A 17,742-nucleotide genomic window follows, 5' to 3' on the forward strand; every position below is an offset into this window, starting at 1 on the left:
TCTTCCTGCACAAACAAACCCAACAATGATGTCCTCAAGCATGTCACCATGCTCTCTGTGACATGCTTTTCTATTCTTTCTTTCATCTGCTGGTGTTACTTTCACTGTTTTGAAAAATTATCTTCTATTTTCCTTCTATTTTGCTGAGCCCTTGTGAGATGAACGCAGTAATACCTCATAGAGCTTTGGTATCAATAACAGGGTTATACACATCTATACGGCACCTTAGGGGTCTCTAGAGATTGAAACAAAAACACTCCAGAAGCCTTTATCTTTTAGCCTTGGAATGGAATAGCTGTGAAAAATGTGCTGTTTAATCATAAAGTCTCACGTTGCTGCCGATACCGCTGCACCCCAGGGGAAGAGGGTGTCTGCCTGGTTTATTTCTCTTTCTTCTCCCATGGTTTCTTTTGTTGGATATCCCAAAGGAAGCGAATGCTCTTAAGTGTGGTTTCTGCTGAACAGGAACAAATATTTTCTAAGGGAGCGCTGGGCAGCGCTGCAAGCACAGGTTTGGCCGTGGATGGATGGGATGCTCCTCAGCAGGCAGGGTCAGGCTGGGGTGTGGAGGGGTGATGCAGAGTGTGCTGCAAAATCCCAAGCAGGGAGCACAGCCACAGGATTTTGGGTTGCATGTGGCAGCCAAGCTTCTCCTGGCTCTGTGCCCAGCCAGGAAAGCAGCGGATTTGCCTTCACAGCAGTGCAGGGAAATGGCGGTGGTTCTGGGAAGTGGGGCTTGTTTCGTTTTGATTTCTGAGAAACCACGTGCTTTAGGTTCCAGCAACAGAGGAGGTGATGGCATCCTCTCCCCACCCAGCCATTCAGGATCCGGCAGCGCTGACTGCAGAGCTTGTTGATGCCCCAGTCACAGGCACTGCAAAGCTGCCCGTGATTTCTTCTCTGTGACAGTTCATGAAGTTTAACATTTAATATAAATAAACCTGTTGCCCATTTGTTCGGCAACAGGGCTTAATTCCCAGCTCAGCAGAACATGACTGTTGTAGAGGATGGCTGGAAGGGGGTTGGCAACTATAATTCTTATTTTCCCAGCACCCCCTGTACTGTCAGGCAGAGGTTAGAGCCCCCCAGAGCAGGTACTGACGGCTTTATTGGATGCTTAGCTTGAGATGCTGACACTCAGTGCTGCTTTTTCAGAGATGACAAACACCAGCATCTGCTCCATGCTCACTATCTGAGGTTATCAACATTACAAGCTCATCAAAACAAGCAAAATTAGGAGCTATAATCACAGCTGTTACTGTCAATGTCTGAATGCCAAAGCGCACAGAACACATGGGTGGGAAAGACCTGGGGCTGACTCAAGCAGCTTTCCCAGCTGCTGCCAGACCATACTTCCCGCTCCTGTTCAGAAAGCAGTGGCAGGCTCTGGTGGAGCTCTGTTGCAATCTGCACTGCTGAAACTACCAAGTCCAAAGATCAAGGAAAGAGCACGCATTCCCACCTTCTTAGGACCTAGTCACCCAGAATGGCCCTCACCCAGTTTAAGAGCAGCACGATCTGACATGATAGAAACTTACACAGATTTCTGTTGAGAATACTTTCATTTTGCACATAGGATTTTAAATGTGAAAACAAAGGTGATGTATTCAAAATAGTCCAGCTTTTGTACATCATGGGGCATAGTATATATATGGAGTAATTCTCTGAATGCTGTTTTAATGATTGACAGCATTAAATAACATGGCTAGCAGTGATTCTAACACAGTCATTACAGCTAATAAAGGTGGCAGCACTGAGTTTTCATGTAGTGTACCCAGCTAACCAAATATTTGCATTGGGACAAGCTGGTGCTGAGCTACACCCTTAGTGAAGGGGGGGAAATACAACAAGACCCTAAGTGAGGCAACAGCAGTCACCACCTCCCATCATCAGACTGACGCCCAGCTGGTCTCCAAGTAATAGCTACTTTCGGGAAACTCTGCCTGGTTTTATTGCTGAGCACGGAGTTACAGGGTGCAGAACATGGCCTGGGTCAGCTGGGGTCAGCTGTGCTGGCTGTGTTCCTCTCCCAGTCCTTTGCTCCCCAACCCACCCCCTCCAACCTCCTTGCTGCAGGAGCAGAGCAAGAAAAGGAGATGGCCTTGCCACTGTGCAAGCACTTTTCAGCTATTGCTAAAACATTGGTGTGCCATCAACACCGTTTTGGTCACGAATCACACACCAACATACGGGTGGCTGTGACGAAAAGCTAACTCCGCCCAGCCAGAGCTAGTACAATGCAGGACCACATCATTTTCTTGGATAAATTCGGGACGTTCATACTGTGCTGAACTTGGGCACAGGCGCTGTAGGCAGGAGGCAAAGAAATGAGCTTTTATGAACATGGAAATCACCAAGCCCAAGTCAGAGATGTAGAGGGTACCCAGAGCCCAATAGAGAAGCTCAGGCATCAGCATACGCACTGCTCATATCTGTAATGCTACCACCTGTCATTTGTATCTACTCAGTCAGTTAGTAAGATCAAATTACCCAAAGGTTTAATGGAAACAACACTGCCACAGGTTTTGGATACAAGCTCCCAGACTACATTGAATTACTGCACCACTGTCTTGACTGAGACATGAGCACATGAATTACACACAATCTATGTAAGTGATGTGCTGAAGAGAACTGAAATCTATTCAGTGTCGCCATTGGCAGAGTTAAACCTGGACTCGAGATGAAGATACCTGATATCAGAGGAAGAAAGAATGAAGAAGACATCAGGCTAAAAAAAACACTTATAGTCTGGTATATCTGGAAGTTAAGACATCTGTCCAGAAGCTTTGTATCAAACACAAGTAGAGTACAGAAGATTATATTGGTGGTGTGGACTATTCAGAGATGCAACAGGGCTAAACTAGAAGGGCAAGAGATAAAGCAGCAGATAATCCTGCTGTCAGATACAACAGAAGGAGATGTGTTAGCCTGAAAGGGTGGTTGGTGAATAATGGAAGGAGCCATAGAATTATAGAATCACAGAGAATCAGATTAGCAAATTGTTAATCTGTGCAAGCAGAAGGCTGGATGATGACCTTTATGGTCCATTTGAATTGTCTATTGTTGAGTTGTTGTTTCTCACTTAAGCCTTCTTCTCCCTTGAGTTATTGTCCTTTCTGCTTGAGGTACTGAGAATTTACACAGATAAAAAATTGATTGTAATTGTCTGTCTTTGTTTGGAAGTAATGTCAGTACATGTGGCTTTAAATTCAGTAAGCCCAAATTTAACATCCAGCTTCAGCTGGCGCTTCCTCCCGAGCTTTGTGTCTGGCATTGACACTGTACAGGAGCCAAGGAATTCCATCCCTTCCTCATCTATGTACTGAGCATCCTGCTTTTCTGTACAATAGAAAGAAAACTTTGCTTGTGTTTGATCTGCTTCTACTGGATGGAAATAATACTGAGCTTCTTCATTTATATTCACTGACTCATCAATTCCAACCAATTTCTTGAAGAGATCTGTACAATAGGTATAGCCATCCTTTTCTGAGATTCTTTTTTTGCTGTGGTCATGGATAGCAGCATTGAATTCCTGAGCTACTGCTATGCCGTATGTCTGAGCACTGACTCTTGAGGCAACTATGCATGGATTGACTCCAAATAAAACAGCCCCTTTTACAACAGCTGCTTGTGCATCCAAAGGACAAAGGATATGATACCCCTCACTAAAGGCCTCACTGATCTCATCTCTCAAGGTAATGCTAGATGAAAAGCCTCCTACAAGCAAAATGTACTGGACCTTGGCCATCTCAGGCTTGTTAAGAATTACCCTCAAAGTATGAACGATATTTCTGATACTGTAATTAAAAAAGGTCTTCATTTTCTCATACGTAACCATGAATACCCCATCACACCACACAACTCCATTGTGCTTTTTAAAGAAGTGGGAGATGTTCTTCTTGCGCTCTGCCAGTTTGGTCAAGTTGTAGTAGCAACGTATGTAGACATCCTCTCTGCTAGCAGAGCATTTCTGTAGACCAAAGTTGTACATCATATGTTGTAATTCAGTCGGGTATTTCTCTTCATATTCATTCCATACACCATCATCAAATACTTCCCTGAGGAAATCAATGAAGTTTTGATCCACTCTGTTGCCTCCCCATCCACCTCCAGATGCCTTGTGTAATTCCTTCAGGTAATGGTTTTCTTGGATCTCATGCACCGTGATGTCTATTGTGCCACCTACACACACACACAAACACAAATGAACTTAGCTGTTTTCTTTAAATCCTTACTTTCCACTGAATATAATCTTACCTTCTGAACTCCTGGTTCACATGGGTGCTTTTCTGTCACTTTCTTTTCTTGTCCTCACTCCTCCACTAGTGCTTGCACACCTCTAGGTTTCCTAAATTTATGCACTTCTCTTTATAAGCCTGCTCTCTCAGGGTTCCTACAGTAATTGCCGATGAGTTGCTCCCTGCACAAATTCATCTCCTTTCTGATCACAAAAGAAGACTGGCCTCCTCACGCAGATAGTCGACTCCTGCCTTTTGATATAAACGTTCTAAATGAAGATGAGCAGCAGTGCTGAGTCTCTCAGAAACTTGTGGGCCCCTGGAAGACTTGTCAGTATTTGTTCACAACCACCAGACTGCTCTTGGCAGGAAATCCCTGTCACAGTGAAGAAAATCTCACACAGGAAAATAGAGAAATTACTAAGAGGTGCTTCACCAAATACTCTAATGATTTATTCTACAGGGTCCATTCACTGGGTGCTGCAGATGCTCCCACAGAGGAAGCTGTGAGTTCAGGCAATAAAAAAGAGCATGTGGGTATGCATTGGTGCCTGACACTGGGACACGGTGCAGACTCATCTGGCTCTTGCTCTGACTGTCTGGCCTGAAGTGCATGACAGCATGAGACACTCAGTGACTTCCATTTGCCATGGGTCTCACCTTCAGCAGTCCTTCCCTTTTCTCCCATTTTTCTGCCTAGCCATAGGATCTCATTAAGTGAGAAATAGAAATAACAACCCCATGACAAGCACAGCAGTGAAGTCAAGCTCTGGGACTGCACTGTAGACCTTTTGGAACAATGCAAAAGAGCCATGCTCCATGCCCAGCAAAGATGGCACCTGTTAAACAAGGAAAATTTTACCTCCACAGTCAACAACAATATACTGGATCCCAGGGGAGTCTTCAAACTTCTTCTTGTCACTGCTGGTTGTCACAAACCCTTCCTGTGGAAGCTGTTTGCACCACAGTGATGCAGCCTCTGACTCTAAGGCAACGATCAGCTTCTCAGAGATCATGTCAGAGATAAGTCCTGCCTAAAATCACAAGAGAGAGGTGTCAGATCAAGGAAAGGTGGTGAGATCACCACTGCACAAATGCCACCTGCTAGGGAGGCTGTTGTCACCCCAGGAGCCCATGCTTGGGTGATAGCTCTTGCACTGGTGATCTCCGTGGGGCTCATTTGTACACGGTGGTAGGGGGAAAGGGAAGAGCAATTGTTACTGCCAGTCTGGGATATCCTCTCCCACACCACTCCCAACATGGGAGATGAAATTTTAAATACAGGTTGTTTGAATGTTGAGGAGTTCCTCTGCCCCAACAGGCAAAGAAATCCCCAAAGATAATTCAGGCAGGTGGGATAACCCCTGCTTTTACCTCTTTTGCCGCCAGCCGCATGAACTGCCTGGCAGCAGCGCTCCATATGGCTGGAACAGTAATGACCCAGGTGATCGCCTCCTTGCTGTAGACTGTTTCGAAAGAAGCCTCTTGGATGGTGTTCAGGGCATGTTCCTTCAGGTAGCGCAAGCTTTCAGAAAAGACCTTCAGGGCGGGAAACATCTTTCCATTGCTGGCTTTCAGCCCCATGTCAGATGTGACTTTCTACAAGAGAAGTCTTAGGGTCACCCACTGCAGTCTCAGGACAGAGCTGTCGCCTTCACACTGAGCACTGAACGACACATGGCACAGAAAGACGGCCTGTCTCCAAATCTGAGTAAACTCCCAGCAACACCTTCAGTATTGTGGCTAACTGCAGTTTGATTGACACAGGTCAGCTATCAAACTGCTTATCCACAACATCTGTGATTCAGTAGGCAAACTACCAATGTGGTTGATAAGTCAGCTGCTTTTCATAGGGCAAATTTTGTACAAAACCTGTAGATCCTCCTGAAGAGCCAGTGCAGAAAGTTGTATTTTCTACGTGACACTGCCATATACATTTCCCTCACTTTCGTATAGAGACTTCAGAGCTCTCTGGTTGTACCTATACTTCCATGTATGGCATTAACAAAATGTATGCTGGACAAACATGTAGACGAATAATCCTCTGGTCTGACACAGTTTCTATCTATTGCACCCTCTTCGTTTATATGTACCCCTAGGTGTATCTGAAGCTTGAGGCAGATGGCTGCTCTGACACTTTTAGTCTCTCTCATGAGACCAAAACTCCCTCCATCAGTCCCTGGTTGCTTGCTCTGTCTAGTAAGAATGGGAATTGTTGCCTGTGTCCAAAGAAGTTTCAGGAGCCAGCCTTCACTGCATGCCTGCACTGCACGTGCATTTCTTTGTTTTGCTTCAGCAGCCAGAAAAGGCGGCCCTAAATCACAAGCTTTATCAACTAGATAATCAGCTCCAATAACCTGGGATCCTTTACAGCCAATGGAGAAAAACAGGCAAGTCCAGGTGCTACCTGTCTCAAATGAGACACAGTCAGGAAAGGTGAGGTGCATCCTGTTCTGTAAGTGCAGCCACTGTAGAGAAAAGGAATCTATATCCATTTTTACTTACAACTTCATTTCCTGTCACTGTTCCTGGCTCAGTTAGAAGCAGGTGATGTAAGGAAGCTGTCCACAGACACTTTCTATGGAGATTCAGAAATAAATAGGTATGTGTCTGGGAACTGGTGCTCCCCTTTCTTGTTGCTGAGCCCTTCTAGTGGTTTCCCAGAGAGGCTGTCGAGTCTTCATCCTTGGAGATACTCAAAAGCTGGCCAGCCAACAGTCCTGAGCAACCACCTCTAGGTGGCCCTGCTTGAGCAGGGGGATTGGAGAAGGTGACCTCCAGAGGTCCTTTCCAACCTCAACCATTATCTAATTCTGTAATGAAATTTCACTTAACCATTTTCTCCTTGGGTGCAGAGAGTTGGGGTTGAAGTAAAATGTCTCTCCAGCCCCCTCTGAAAGTGAATGAGAACTCACCACTCCACAGGTGACACTGTGGCAGACCACATCATTCCCAGCTTTCACGGGGAGGAAAGTCTCCACAGAGGCCTCCCACCCACTGTGGCATCTAGTTCAACACTCATTCCTTAGCACTGGGGGATGCTAAAGACCAAACAAGACCTTAACTTGGGCTGTCCCTGTGCTGTGGGTTACTCCGAGCTTTGGGAAGCCCTGTGGTACCCTGGCTCACAGACAAGGAGGCCCTAAGGTAGCCTAATCTCTGACTGAACGAGCAGACCCAGAAGAAGCTGTAAACAATTTTGAACTGGCACAGAGCCTTCGGAGAGCAATGACAGTCACTACTTGAAGTGGGTATCACACATACTGGAAGGGCAGCCAGCCACCCTTAAATCAGCTTCATCATACCATTTCAGGGGAAGAAGATACAAGCTAGGAGGAGGTAGCTCACTGCCTCAGTCCCTGTAATTCGAGCAGGGTGGGCAATTCCCATGGTGATCCTGAAATTGCCCATCTCACTTGAACTACAGGAAACTTCACTTGTTCCCTGTCAAGGACTGAGGCAGGGAGCCCCAGAAGGTGGCTGGTTTCTCTGCCAAACTCTGGAGCAGGGCACCTTTTTGATAGAAACAAGTATCTGGCTTCATTGAAGTGTGCAGTTAGGTTTTATTATCTTTAGACAAAGAACAGCATCATAAAGGAAGGGCCCATGAAGCCTTTGTCTAATTAAGAAAATAAATAATTTCTTCGGTTCCCCAAAATACTCTTTGATTTCTCTTCATTCATCCTCATCATCCAGATTTATTCAGCCTTTTTTCACCAATTTCTTTAACCCCCCTCCTCAATAAATCAATAGCTCTGATTCCCATTAGAAGTAACTGTTCCTTCCACCTACCGTGTTGTACAACTTCATCTTGAAGTTCTGGAAGAAGTACCAGTTGTCAGCTTCAGTGGAGGGCAGGCTCTTGTACTTCATTACAGCATCATAGCCAAACTTCTTGAACTCCTTCTTGTGGTTGAACAAGATACATGTGGGTGTCTTTGGGGTCTTGAACCCATACTCTGCTCCCCAGTACACCTGCCGGATTTGGTCTGCACCTGAAGCAAGGGAAAAACAGTACCCACTGAAGGACGTGCCAAAATCTATTGCAATGACGAAGACTGACTTGCTAGTCATGACTGATGGCAGTGCAGATGTGTGCAGCTCAGGGAGCTGTAGAGGAACGAACCGATGGGACTGGAATGAAACTGAAACTGGTCTGTGTAACACTGGAGGATGAAGCCTTCCTCCCCTGAATCTATTGGCTGGTGAGAGACACAATCATAGAAACAATTCAAGGAAATAGTGCCTTTTCCTGTAAAGAAGGAAGGGCTTGTTTCCGTTATTCAGAGCAGACAAGTCCTGTTGTGAAAGCAAGCAGCTGCCTGCCACTTGCAGTATACTCCTGCTCTGCTGGCAGCACAGTCCCTTGTGCTGCCACTCGTTTCAGCAAACATTTTTTGCTGCCATAAAGTCACGGACACCCCTGATTCATACGACACCAGAATGGAGGTATCTAAAGAACTGCATATGGATGCTGATCCTGGAGAGAGGACTGCAGAAGTCAGCAGGTATGTTGCACGGGGAGTGTCTGTCTCTGGCTAAACTTAATCAAGTTTTACTGTAGTAGGTCTGAATGTTTCTACAGAGTCCCTTTGGGGGCTGCAATGAAGGACTGCAAATATTTGCTGACTAAAATATTTCAGTAAAAACTCTTTTCTATTTCTTATTCATCACAGGGGTGGCTAATTTCCTCAAATTCAGTTGAAGTTCAGCTTCAAAGGGTGAGGCAGATTTTCAATGGGTGTAAGAGCAAGAGAAATTGGAAAGAACAGTATAAATAGTGTAACAGATCCTGCACTTTGGGGACACAGTTTCTGAGCTCGTCAGTTCTGCAGGGAAACACTAACATAAATGTGAATCTTATGCCAAATTGTTGAGCTTAAACAAAAAAGAAAAGAGTCCTCTGCAGAAGACTGGAAATGAATTGGAAAGGAATCAATTTGGATAAACGAAACCAAAAGCAGTTTCAGTAAAAGAGAAGGGAGGTGCTAAAAGAGAAGGGCAGGACAGTCCCTTGCAGCAGCCCTATAGACTTGGATCAGCATAAACTGATGATGAAGCCTCACGCTTAGGCTTTCTCTGTCATTGCCGGGTTGCAGGAAAGAGCTTGCTGTCTATACTCCCCCTGCGTCTGGGGTTGTCTCTGCAATAATAGTTGATGTTTGTTATCCTCCTTAGGGAACAGGACACAGAGCAGTTGAAGAAATAAAATAATACCTTGAGAACACAGCTTTGTTCTTCTCTATTAAAAAGACCCCACACCCATACATTACAAAGTTGGTTTTAACAGAACAGCCACCTGCATTTGCTGTTCCCCACACTCTGCAGACCTGAGTTGAGTTTGTTTTTCAGGAGTTATTCCTGTATATCACCCACTTCATCCAGCTCTAATGATTGCTCAAACCCTCCTTGTACTTTTGGTAAACCCTGGCCTGTGCAGTCCCCTGAGCTGCCTCATCTAGAGGAGTGCTAGCTCATTTGTGTGAAGACTGCATTCAGGTGTGTGCTGGGCCATCCTGCACCCTGAAGCCTCTATCCTGGCTCTGGTCTTCTATTTGGTAGCATTGATGTAGCCATGAAGCCTCTGCTCATGGGGCTGTTATTTAAAAGGTTCAAAGTATGTGATCTTTTTTGCCTTCATTTGAAGAATTCCCTTTTCTTTTTGCATTAGACAAACACACGACACCTCATCGCAACCATCAACCTATGAAAACAGGATTCCAGCGCTGGAGAGCTCATATTGTGAAATGAATCAAAGGCTGTTGTGGCTAGAAGAACAAGCAGCGTGAGTCCAGTGACCAGAACTTACAATGCTTAGCATGGCCCCTAATGATCAGCTTAGTTGGTGTACGATAGGACAGGTTGAACAGAAGATTACAAATAAGCCAGACCCAAGGGGGGCTCTGAGCAAGCAATACATTTTTCAGGGCTATATAGGGAACCCAGAGACAACTTAGAGAAGCTGTTCCATCTGTACCATGTAACGTGCAGATTTTACACTTTCAGAGTATTTTATTTGCGCTATCGATCCTGAATCACAAACCACCCACCTGGCAAAGGACAGCCTAGAGAAATTTTGGTCTCTAGACTTTTTTCCTTCTGGGTTGATCAGGAATTGGAGGGAGGAATGCTTGTGCATTTCTTAGGACGTTAATGGATAATTGCCTACTGACTGGATATGGTTTATTATTTCTCTCTTCCCCTGATGGATGGATGGATGGACAGGAAGAAAAAGGCCTGGTATAACTCTGTTGAAACTCGACTGGAGTCACTGGAGAGCTACCATAGGTAATGTGATTCTTTATATTAAAAATATAGATAAGAGAGAAAATCATAAATGCGTCTGCAACTGTCACTGAAACATACTCAAGCCTTGCTTACCACAGCACTGTCCTGCAGGACAGCCAGATTTTCATTCTCCTGTTTGACTGCAATTGTCATGGCCAGGAATGAGTTGCCTCTGAAACGTGTTTGTCTCAGGGTGCAGATTATGCTACAGGACCAGGGCACATGACATGAAAACATGTCAGGTTGTTACATGAACTTCCATTCCCATGCAAATACTTCTCTGAATGCGTAATGGCTGCCTTAACAACAGCAGCCCTCAGTATAAAGGCGTCCAGCCTAACATAGAATGAAGAATTGGTAAAAGCAGCTCTGAGGACATCAAGTAGATATGCAGAGACCCTCTTAATGAACTAGGCAAGCACTGAGGGAAGACATAATGGCAGAAAAACTGGCAAGAAGTATGGAAATTGTTAATCAGGAGGAAAGAAAAAGAGCTAGTAGCCTAATGAAAGGCTTCTTGGGGATTAAATGCAAACATAAATCATTGTTGGTGACTAGGGCCAGGAGGGAATAAACTTGAAATACTGCAGCTGGATGCCCACATCCTTCCTGGACAGTTCTGTGGAGAAGAGGCTTTCCTGTTGGGATTTCCATGAAGACAGGCTGTGGTATTTTAGTTTCTGATCACAGCTGAAGTATGTGTGGGGTCATCAAGGGTTTGCAGGTATGCAGTCATTGATAGCCTAATAACAGAGGAATACTCAGACTTTCTGAAGCTTTGGAGCTTTCTTCCAGAGTAGCTCAAGTTTGTGACTTGGTCTGGTGTACGGCAAAGGTTCCCAGACACTACACCTAGGCCCAAATGATGACCACACTCAGTCATGTGTGTCCCTGAGTTTGTTTGCCTAATTACAGAAGGTTGTCAGGAAACCAGTCCAGATGCAGATTACACCTGTCAAATTCATTCCTGGTTTGTTCTCAGGTCTCGCTCCTTAACATAGATTGTTTTCTTCCATCTCAAGGCAGTTTACTGCACCTGTGAATTACAACATACAGAAGATTAGCAGTGATTCTCATCCTTACCAGCAGGGACACAGGAACTATCAGGAGTGAGTATTGGTTTTGCTGAATTCCCTCTTCTCAGTGTTGCCCTTTCAGTTACAGCTAGTCATCTTTCTCCACTGTCCATAATACTTCTACCACCTCCAAATGCAGACAAGCTCTGAACACAATATTTCTCTGTGCAGTAATAAAGGTAATTTCATTAACAATGGATAATTCACAAAATCAGAATATTAATATAAGATGGTATTGCTCACTCTGAAAGGAGGAAAAAGAAACATTGAACAAGTGGTCTCCTTTATATTCAGGCTGCATATACTTATTCTGAGATCTATAATACAGAAGGCACAACCTCTAAAAACCTCCGGTGAATGATAAGTAGCAAAATATTTCTAGCACGCACACTTCCACAGTGTAAGTCTGCAATAAACCTAGAGTCATCATGTAGGGAGGACTCTTCTAAGCTCTAATAGTATCACTGAAATAGCAGGCATTGGAAGTGGAAATGGGAGAATTTCACTCACTAGAGGAACTGACGTTACCCAGACGTGTGGAGAAAAGAATCGAGGAGAACAGAACTATCTAGAGGGTTTGAGATGTTTGCTGGTAACACTTTGATGTTAAAGATGGAGAAAGCAAGTAGAGGAAAGACAAAAATAGATTCTAACAAGTGGAGAACACCTGTGTTTTCTTCAAGCCTTCAACCTTTGAACCTCACAACCCCATTTCTCTTTCTTCTGATGTAAATAGCTTTCCCTTGATTTGAGCATAAATCCTAGGTGGGAGCTTTCAGGGGTGGTTGTTGAGCTCTTTTGGAGTTTTTCCTGGGTGATTTGTGCTTTCCCACCACAGCTGTTTTTCTGGAATTCAGACTATTCAGTAGGGGCAAGTTCACAGTTGTCCCAATGTCCAAGCACAAATAAAGAGATCTCACAAAAGAAATCTGTTTCAGAGCATTTTCTGTAGAGGTCACCCAAAAAGACCTGGTGAAAGAGAATGAGAAGCTGAAAAAAGAGGTCACAGAGCTAGAGAAAAGGTAAGATATTTGTTCAGATTTCTGATGCAATGTGCTTCTACACTGAAAAACCACATATTTCTTGCTTCATCCAGTCCTTAGGGACACTTTGTTTCTGACCAGATGCCCTAAGCTCCTTCTCCCCAGATTTTCAACCTGATGTCACCTCTTTCTAACTGGAAGATGGCTTGGGTTGTTCTGGAAAGGGAAGGAGACATTCCCAGGGTGAATTCTTAATAAAAGATATCAGCCTACAATGACAGAGTCAAAATGCTGCTTTCTGATCACATTCCACTGTGATCATGTAAAACCGAGCTAAGAAAGTACTGTTTCCCACACGAAAGGTGATTGCTAGCTACATAATATAGTTGTGAAGTACATTGTAGAAAACACGGGATTCATGAAATAAATTCATAACATGCTGTGAAATAATTATGCTTACTCATTGTTACTCTTGTTGTAGCTAAGTTTTTTAATACCCTTCTTGTCCTAGAAACAAAGAGCTCTTGTCTAAAGCGATGGGCAGGCACAAGCAGTCTGAGAACATGAATGATGATTCGCGTCTGTCTGCTGTGCTGGGCATGTATAATATGCTCAAGCTACAAGACTGGGAAAAATTAAGGCAAAACATGACCAATTTGACAAATAAAGATGGCAGCATCATGATTAAGGTATGATTATGTCTATTTTCTCAATCTGACTCTTATCAGATCAATATGGTGTAGCCAGTATAGCAGACTCTGAGTATTAGTATTTTTGTATCAGACAGGGTTGAGGACTAACTTTGTGTCTCTGATTTTCCAGTCTGGCAGGGCCTGTGTGATGCTGTAGAGCAAACTGACAGTGACCTGCTTCTGCCTGACTTTCAGAAGGGCATATTCAAATCCCAGTCACAGATCTCTCCCATGTTAAGCACAAATGAGAAAACACAGTTCAGTTTCCTTATGGGTAATGCATTAAGTACTAGATGGGAGACCTCATTCTGATGTCTGACCCACTTGGTCTGATGGTGGGGGTATCTGAAGGAAAATACCAAAATGGTATACCTTAAAGGATGAGACTGAGATGAGGTATTATTAGCACTGTTTGTGGTGATAAGGCCCCACAGATGCTGAAGAATGGGCTTCAAAAGGCTAGCAGTTTGATGAAACAGTTTATTTACCAGGTATTTCAACCAGTTAGTGGCCCTACAGTTTACTCTACTGCAGATGTGGTTTCAGCACATGCTTTCCACACTACACTTCTCTTTTCACTATGACTGCTATTGTAATCAGCTGTTGTCTTTGCACTGCAGAAGCTGTTTGTTGCCTGTGAGACACATATCCAGGACACAATAGCTAAAGTAAATGAAGTTCTTGGCATTACACCTTTGGATGATGCTACGATCGACAGCGACCAGGTATTTCATGTTTCTGTATAACTGCACCTAGGCAGTGGGATAAAAGGGTCATCTGCATACACCGTTCATTTAGAACTTAGCTTCTGCTAGGGACACTGCTCAAAATATATCAGCAATGACAGCTGAGAGGGATGAGGGTATGGAAAGCTGAGCTCCAGTAACCCTAAGTATGAGGTCAGCAATGGATAAAACAGGTATTTCTCTTTAAGAGGTAAGCTGTTCCTGCGAAGAGCAAAGAGTTGGACTTGATCCTTGTGGGTCCCTTCCAGCTTGAGATTTTATGATTCTGTGTCCCACAGTAGACATACACACGCTACATGTCTGAATTTTCCAGCCAGCCGAGGCACATATACAAGTGCGGAAAGCATTTTCCAGCCATGTGTTGTTTTAATGGGAGCTTCCTCCAAAGCTTGAAATGAATGACTTCTTCATTGCTGATTAGCACAGTCTGAGAAACAAAGATTCCCGGTGCTCAAGGACTGCGCTGCTGGCTATGCCACATGCTAACAGTCTGCTTTGTGCTCTGCTTGCTTTGTAGGGGGTGATGCATTATATAAGAAATATCCTCAGGCATTCTCACTACAAAAACCAACTAGAGTTTTACAGCAAAATTGTCACGGTGAGTAAAGATACAGACCGGGAATAGTGGCAGTGGTTCAGTTTTATGGGATGTCTCCGCAGCTTGGTATTTAAAAAAATAAAGACAATGGTGGGGTCCCTTCTGCTTGGGGATGTTTAGCACTTGTAAACAACTTGGTGAGGGTCTTCCAGCTCAGATACCTCCAAAATATTCTCAGAGCCATGCATACATGTAACCTTGTACGGAAGATACAGAGCTACACTGGGAGCAGTGAGGAACAGCAGGACAGGCAGGACAGAGCCCTTACCAACATGGCACAGTCCTGCTGAACCCAAGCAAGATGCAAAGAGCAGGACCGGTGGAGGTGATCAAGATCAGCCACAGCCCAGTGATGACTGGGCAAAGCCACAGTGACCATAGAGGTCAAGTCAAAGGTGGGAAGTCAGTCTGTGTGGTCAGGGTCAGCCAAACTGGGCACAAACAACCTAACATCAAAGCTTGGGCAAACACCCAGCTACCACTGAGTTTAAATCAGCTCCTGGGACAAGTGGTGGAGCATCTGTGGTTGGAGATGAGGCTTCTCATAGCTCCTTTTCACAGTACCCTTTCTGCCAGTTTAGCTCTTTGCAGATCTTTCTATGAGGAAACAGAGACAGTTGCTGGATGCCAGAACAGTCTTTTAAGTAACCCTCGGACCTTTGCTTGTCCTACTCAAATGGTACCATCATCTTTGACAAAGCAAGTTCTTCAGTGCTAAGTTTATGAGGAGCAGCTACACACAACAAGAGCAGGGAGGCAGTGTAACATTACATTAACATAACATTACAAAGCTTTGTAAACTCTTCTCACTTGATCTTTTCAGCACGCTGGCATTGTCCCAAGAACCGAAATTGAAAAGGTGTTCACACTGAAGTGCTGCCAAGTTTATTGTTTGCTGTTTCTTCAGAACCCACCGGTTAAAGCTGAGTGGAAAACAGAGGGAAGCACAGTAAAACATTTAGAGCACCTCAATTGGAAAGAAGCGAAAAACTGGAAAAGCCCAGCGTTACTGTGGCCCATAATGAAACGTGGGGAAGAAGTCGTTGTGAAAGGTGTAGTCTGGGATTAAAAGTAGCATGACTTCAGTCAAGCTACTCATTTACATGACCACAAGATGAAACAGCTGCTGCACAATATGCTGCTTTTCTTTCTCCTGTGAACTGCCTGCTTTACAGAGTTAGTAAGTTAGACGCTCAGGGCTTGGGGCTCCTAGGATAAATCATTATTTGCAAACTCACTAAAAATTGAAAATGCTTGCCTCAGTAGCATACATATATTTCATGTAACATTTCTTTTTTGCTGCCTCTTAAGCAGCATTTGTGTGGAAAGAGAATCTGTATTTCTAGCCTACCTTACCTGCTCTTCACAAATGCTTATGACACTGTCAGGTAACAGGTTGGATCTCAGCCACCTCACTTGCCTCCTTACCAACAGCCAGTAGTAGGACCAACGCTTTGCAGGACCCCTAACAGCAGTGGTATCTTTGCCCTCCCCTGCTTCCTATAGCAGGTGCACAAACTGTAGGCTCATGTTTTCCACTTCAGCAGCGAGGCTGAAGATGGCCTGTTGGGAAGCAGGCATCCTTCTTGAGTAAAAATGACCTTACCTGAGAAAACAGATGAAGGCACTAAAAGACAAGGTTCACAAAAGCTACAATGGTCTTTCAGAAGGCAGATGTGCATAGGTATGTGTACCCAGGCGCAGACACTGAGGCCCACTCCTACATGCCAAAAGGCCACTTATCTTAACACAAATGCCTCCTGCCTGTTAGTACTCAGCTGCTTTCCCATGTCCGCACAATTTACCCTTCAGCTCATACCTGCCACAGCTCTTAATCAAAGTGCTCTGAAAGGTTTATTTCACAGCATAAGGGGGATGTGATGGGGCAAAAATATGCTTCTGTGCTCATGTAACAAAATGTTCAGTGAGAATCTTGAGATCTGCCAAATATAATAGACTGGAAATCCTGCTCTGTGCCTGATGAGTTCTTTCCTGCAGTTCTGCTTTCTCGTCCATCAGCTTCCTTGGCTTCTCTCAAGGGTCCCTAGAAAGAAAGGCAAATTGCTGTGCAGCTCTCTGCAAGCAAATTGCTTTGCTTCTCTCAGGAATCCACTATTCTGTGAGCATGTTTCAGGTCACTGACAACAGAATTACAGACCTGTTAAGGTTGGAAGGGACCTCTGGAGATCATCCCAGTCCAACCCCCCTGCCAAGGCAGGGCCACCCAGAGCAGGTTACACAAGAATGTCTCCAGGTGGGTTTTGAATGTCTTCAGAGAAGGAAGCACCAGCTGGGATCCAGCTATGTGCAAAGAAATTGGCTTTTAGAAAACCAGAGTATCCTGAGAAACTGGGTGCAGAAGACCTTCACTGGAAATATTTATTAGGGAATAGAGCAGGTGAATTAAAATTACATATGCCTCGTATTTCCTACAACTTCCTCAAAAAGAAAACCACAATAGTTAGTCTGCAACACCTTAGTCTGCAACACCTTACAAGGTATAAAAAACTAAGTGGGCAGACTAAGCTGGACACTTCATCTTGCCAGGTAAATGACAGGGAAGTTGTCCAGTACCAGCAAGTGGGAGCTTCAGCATGACCCTGAGCCAAATGCCGTGTGATTATATAGGTTTAATAGTATGTATATGCAAGCTGCCATCCTCTATTTGGTACCTGCTTAGAAATTTTGTTAGCACTTTGGAGCAATCACCAAAACACTGTTACTCTAGACAGGCCACTGGGTGCAAGCATAATGGCTGTGGCTGCTGCTGCTGGCTGTCCTGAGATAGCCTGAAACCTCCAAACAAGAATGTCCCTGAAGAACAGTTTGAGTCACATACATACATCCTACCTTCCTCCATGTTGTACAGGATGAAATCATTAAATAATCCAGAGCTGTCTTCCCTTCATTCTTTGGCTCTATACCATCATTGAGAGACTTGGAGAAATGCTGCTGCTACTGCTGAAATGTTCTCCCACAACCTCTTCCACCCTCTGTCTCTTGCAGACAAGGCAACTCTTCCAGAGCTAGAGAAGTGTATTGCATTTCCCATCACCTCCTCTCCCTTTTCATCAGTCAACACAGCTATGCAAGAAACTCCCCCTCACTCAGTCTCATTTGC

General features: G+C 44.4%; 2 protein-coding genes across 2 annotated transcripts; one reads left to right on the plus strand and one right to left on the minus strand.

The window, feature by feature from the left end:
- Positions 1-1,543: 1,543 nt before the first annotated feature.
- LOC133217236 (heat shock 70 kDa protein 12B-like) lies at positions 1,544-8,420 on the minus strand. The gene is made up of 4 exons (XM_061362557.1): positions 8,031-8,420; positions 5,613-5,837; positions 5,101-5,272; positions 1,544-4,182 (listed from the first exon to the last, which is right to left on the minus strand). The coding sequence occupies exons 1-4, from the start codon at positions 8,310-8,312 to the stop codon at positions 3,137-3,139; spliced, it is 1,725 nt and encodes a 574-aa protein (XP_061218541.1). The 5' UTR covers positions 8,313-8,420; the 3' UTR covers positions 1,544-3,136.
- Positions 8,421-8,517: 97 nt separating this feature from the next.
- Positions 8,518-16,589, plus strand: LOC133217284 (uncharacterized). Its single transcript, XM_061362619.1, has 9 exons — positions 8,518-8,746; positions 9,910-10,023; positions 10,464-10,526; positions 11,549-11,635; positions 12,541-12,624; positions 13,097-13,274; positions 13,898-14,002; positions 14,541-14,621; positions 15,445-16,589. Exons 1-9 carry the CDS (start codon positions 8,682-8,684, stop codon positions 15,688-15,690), a joined length of 1,023 nt encoding a protein of 340 aa, XP_061218603.1. The 5' UTR covers positions 8,518-8,681; the 3' UTR covers positions 15,691-16,589.
- Positions 16,590-17,742: the final 1,153 nt, after the last annotated feature.

This window comes from Neopsephotus bourkii, unplaced genomic scaffold (genome assembly GCF_033783945.1).
Source record: "Neopsephotus bourkii isolate Nb327-2 ecotype Australia unplaced genomic scaffold, CSIRO-AGI_Nbou_v1 NB_107, whole genome shotgun sequence".
NCBI lineage: Eukaryota > Metazoa > Chordata > Aves > Psittaciformes > Psittacidae > Neopsephotus > Neopsephotus bourkii.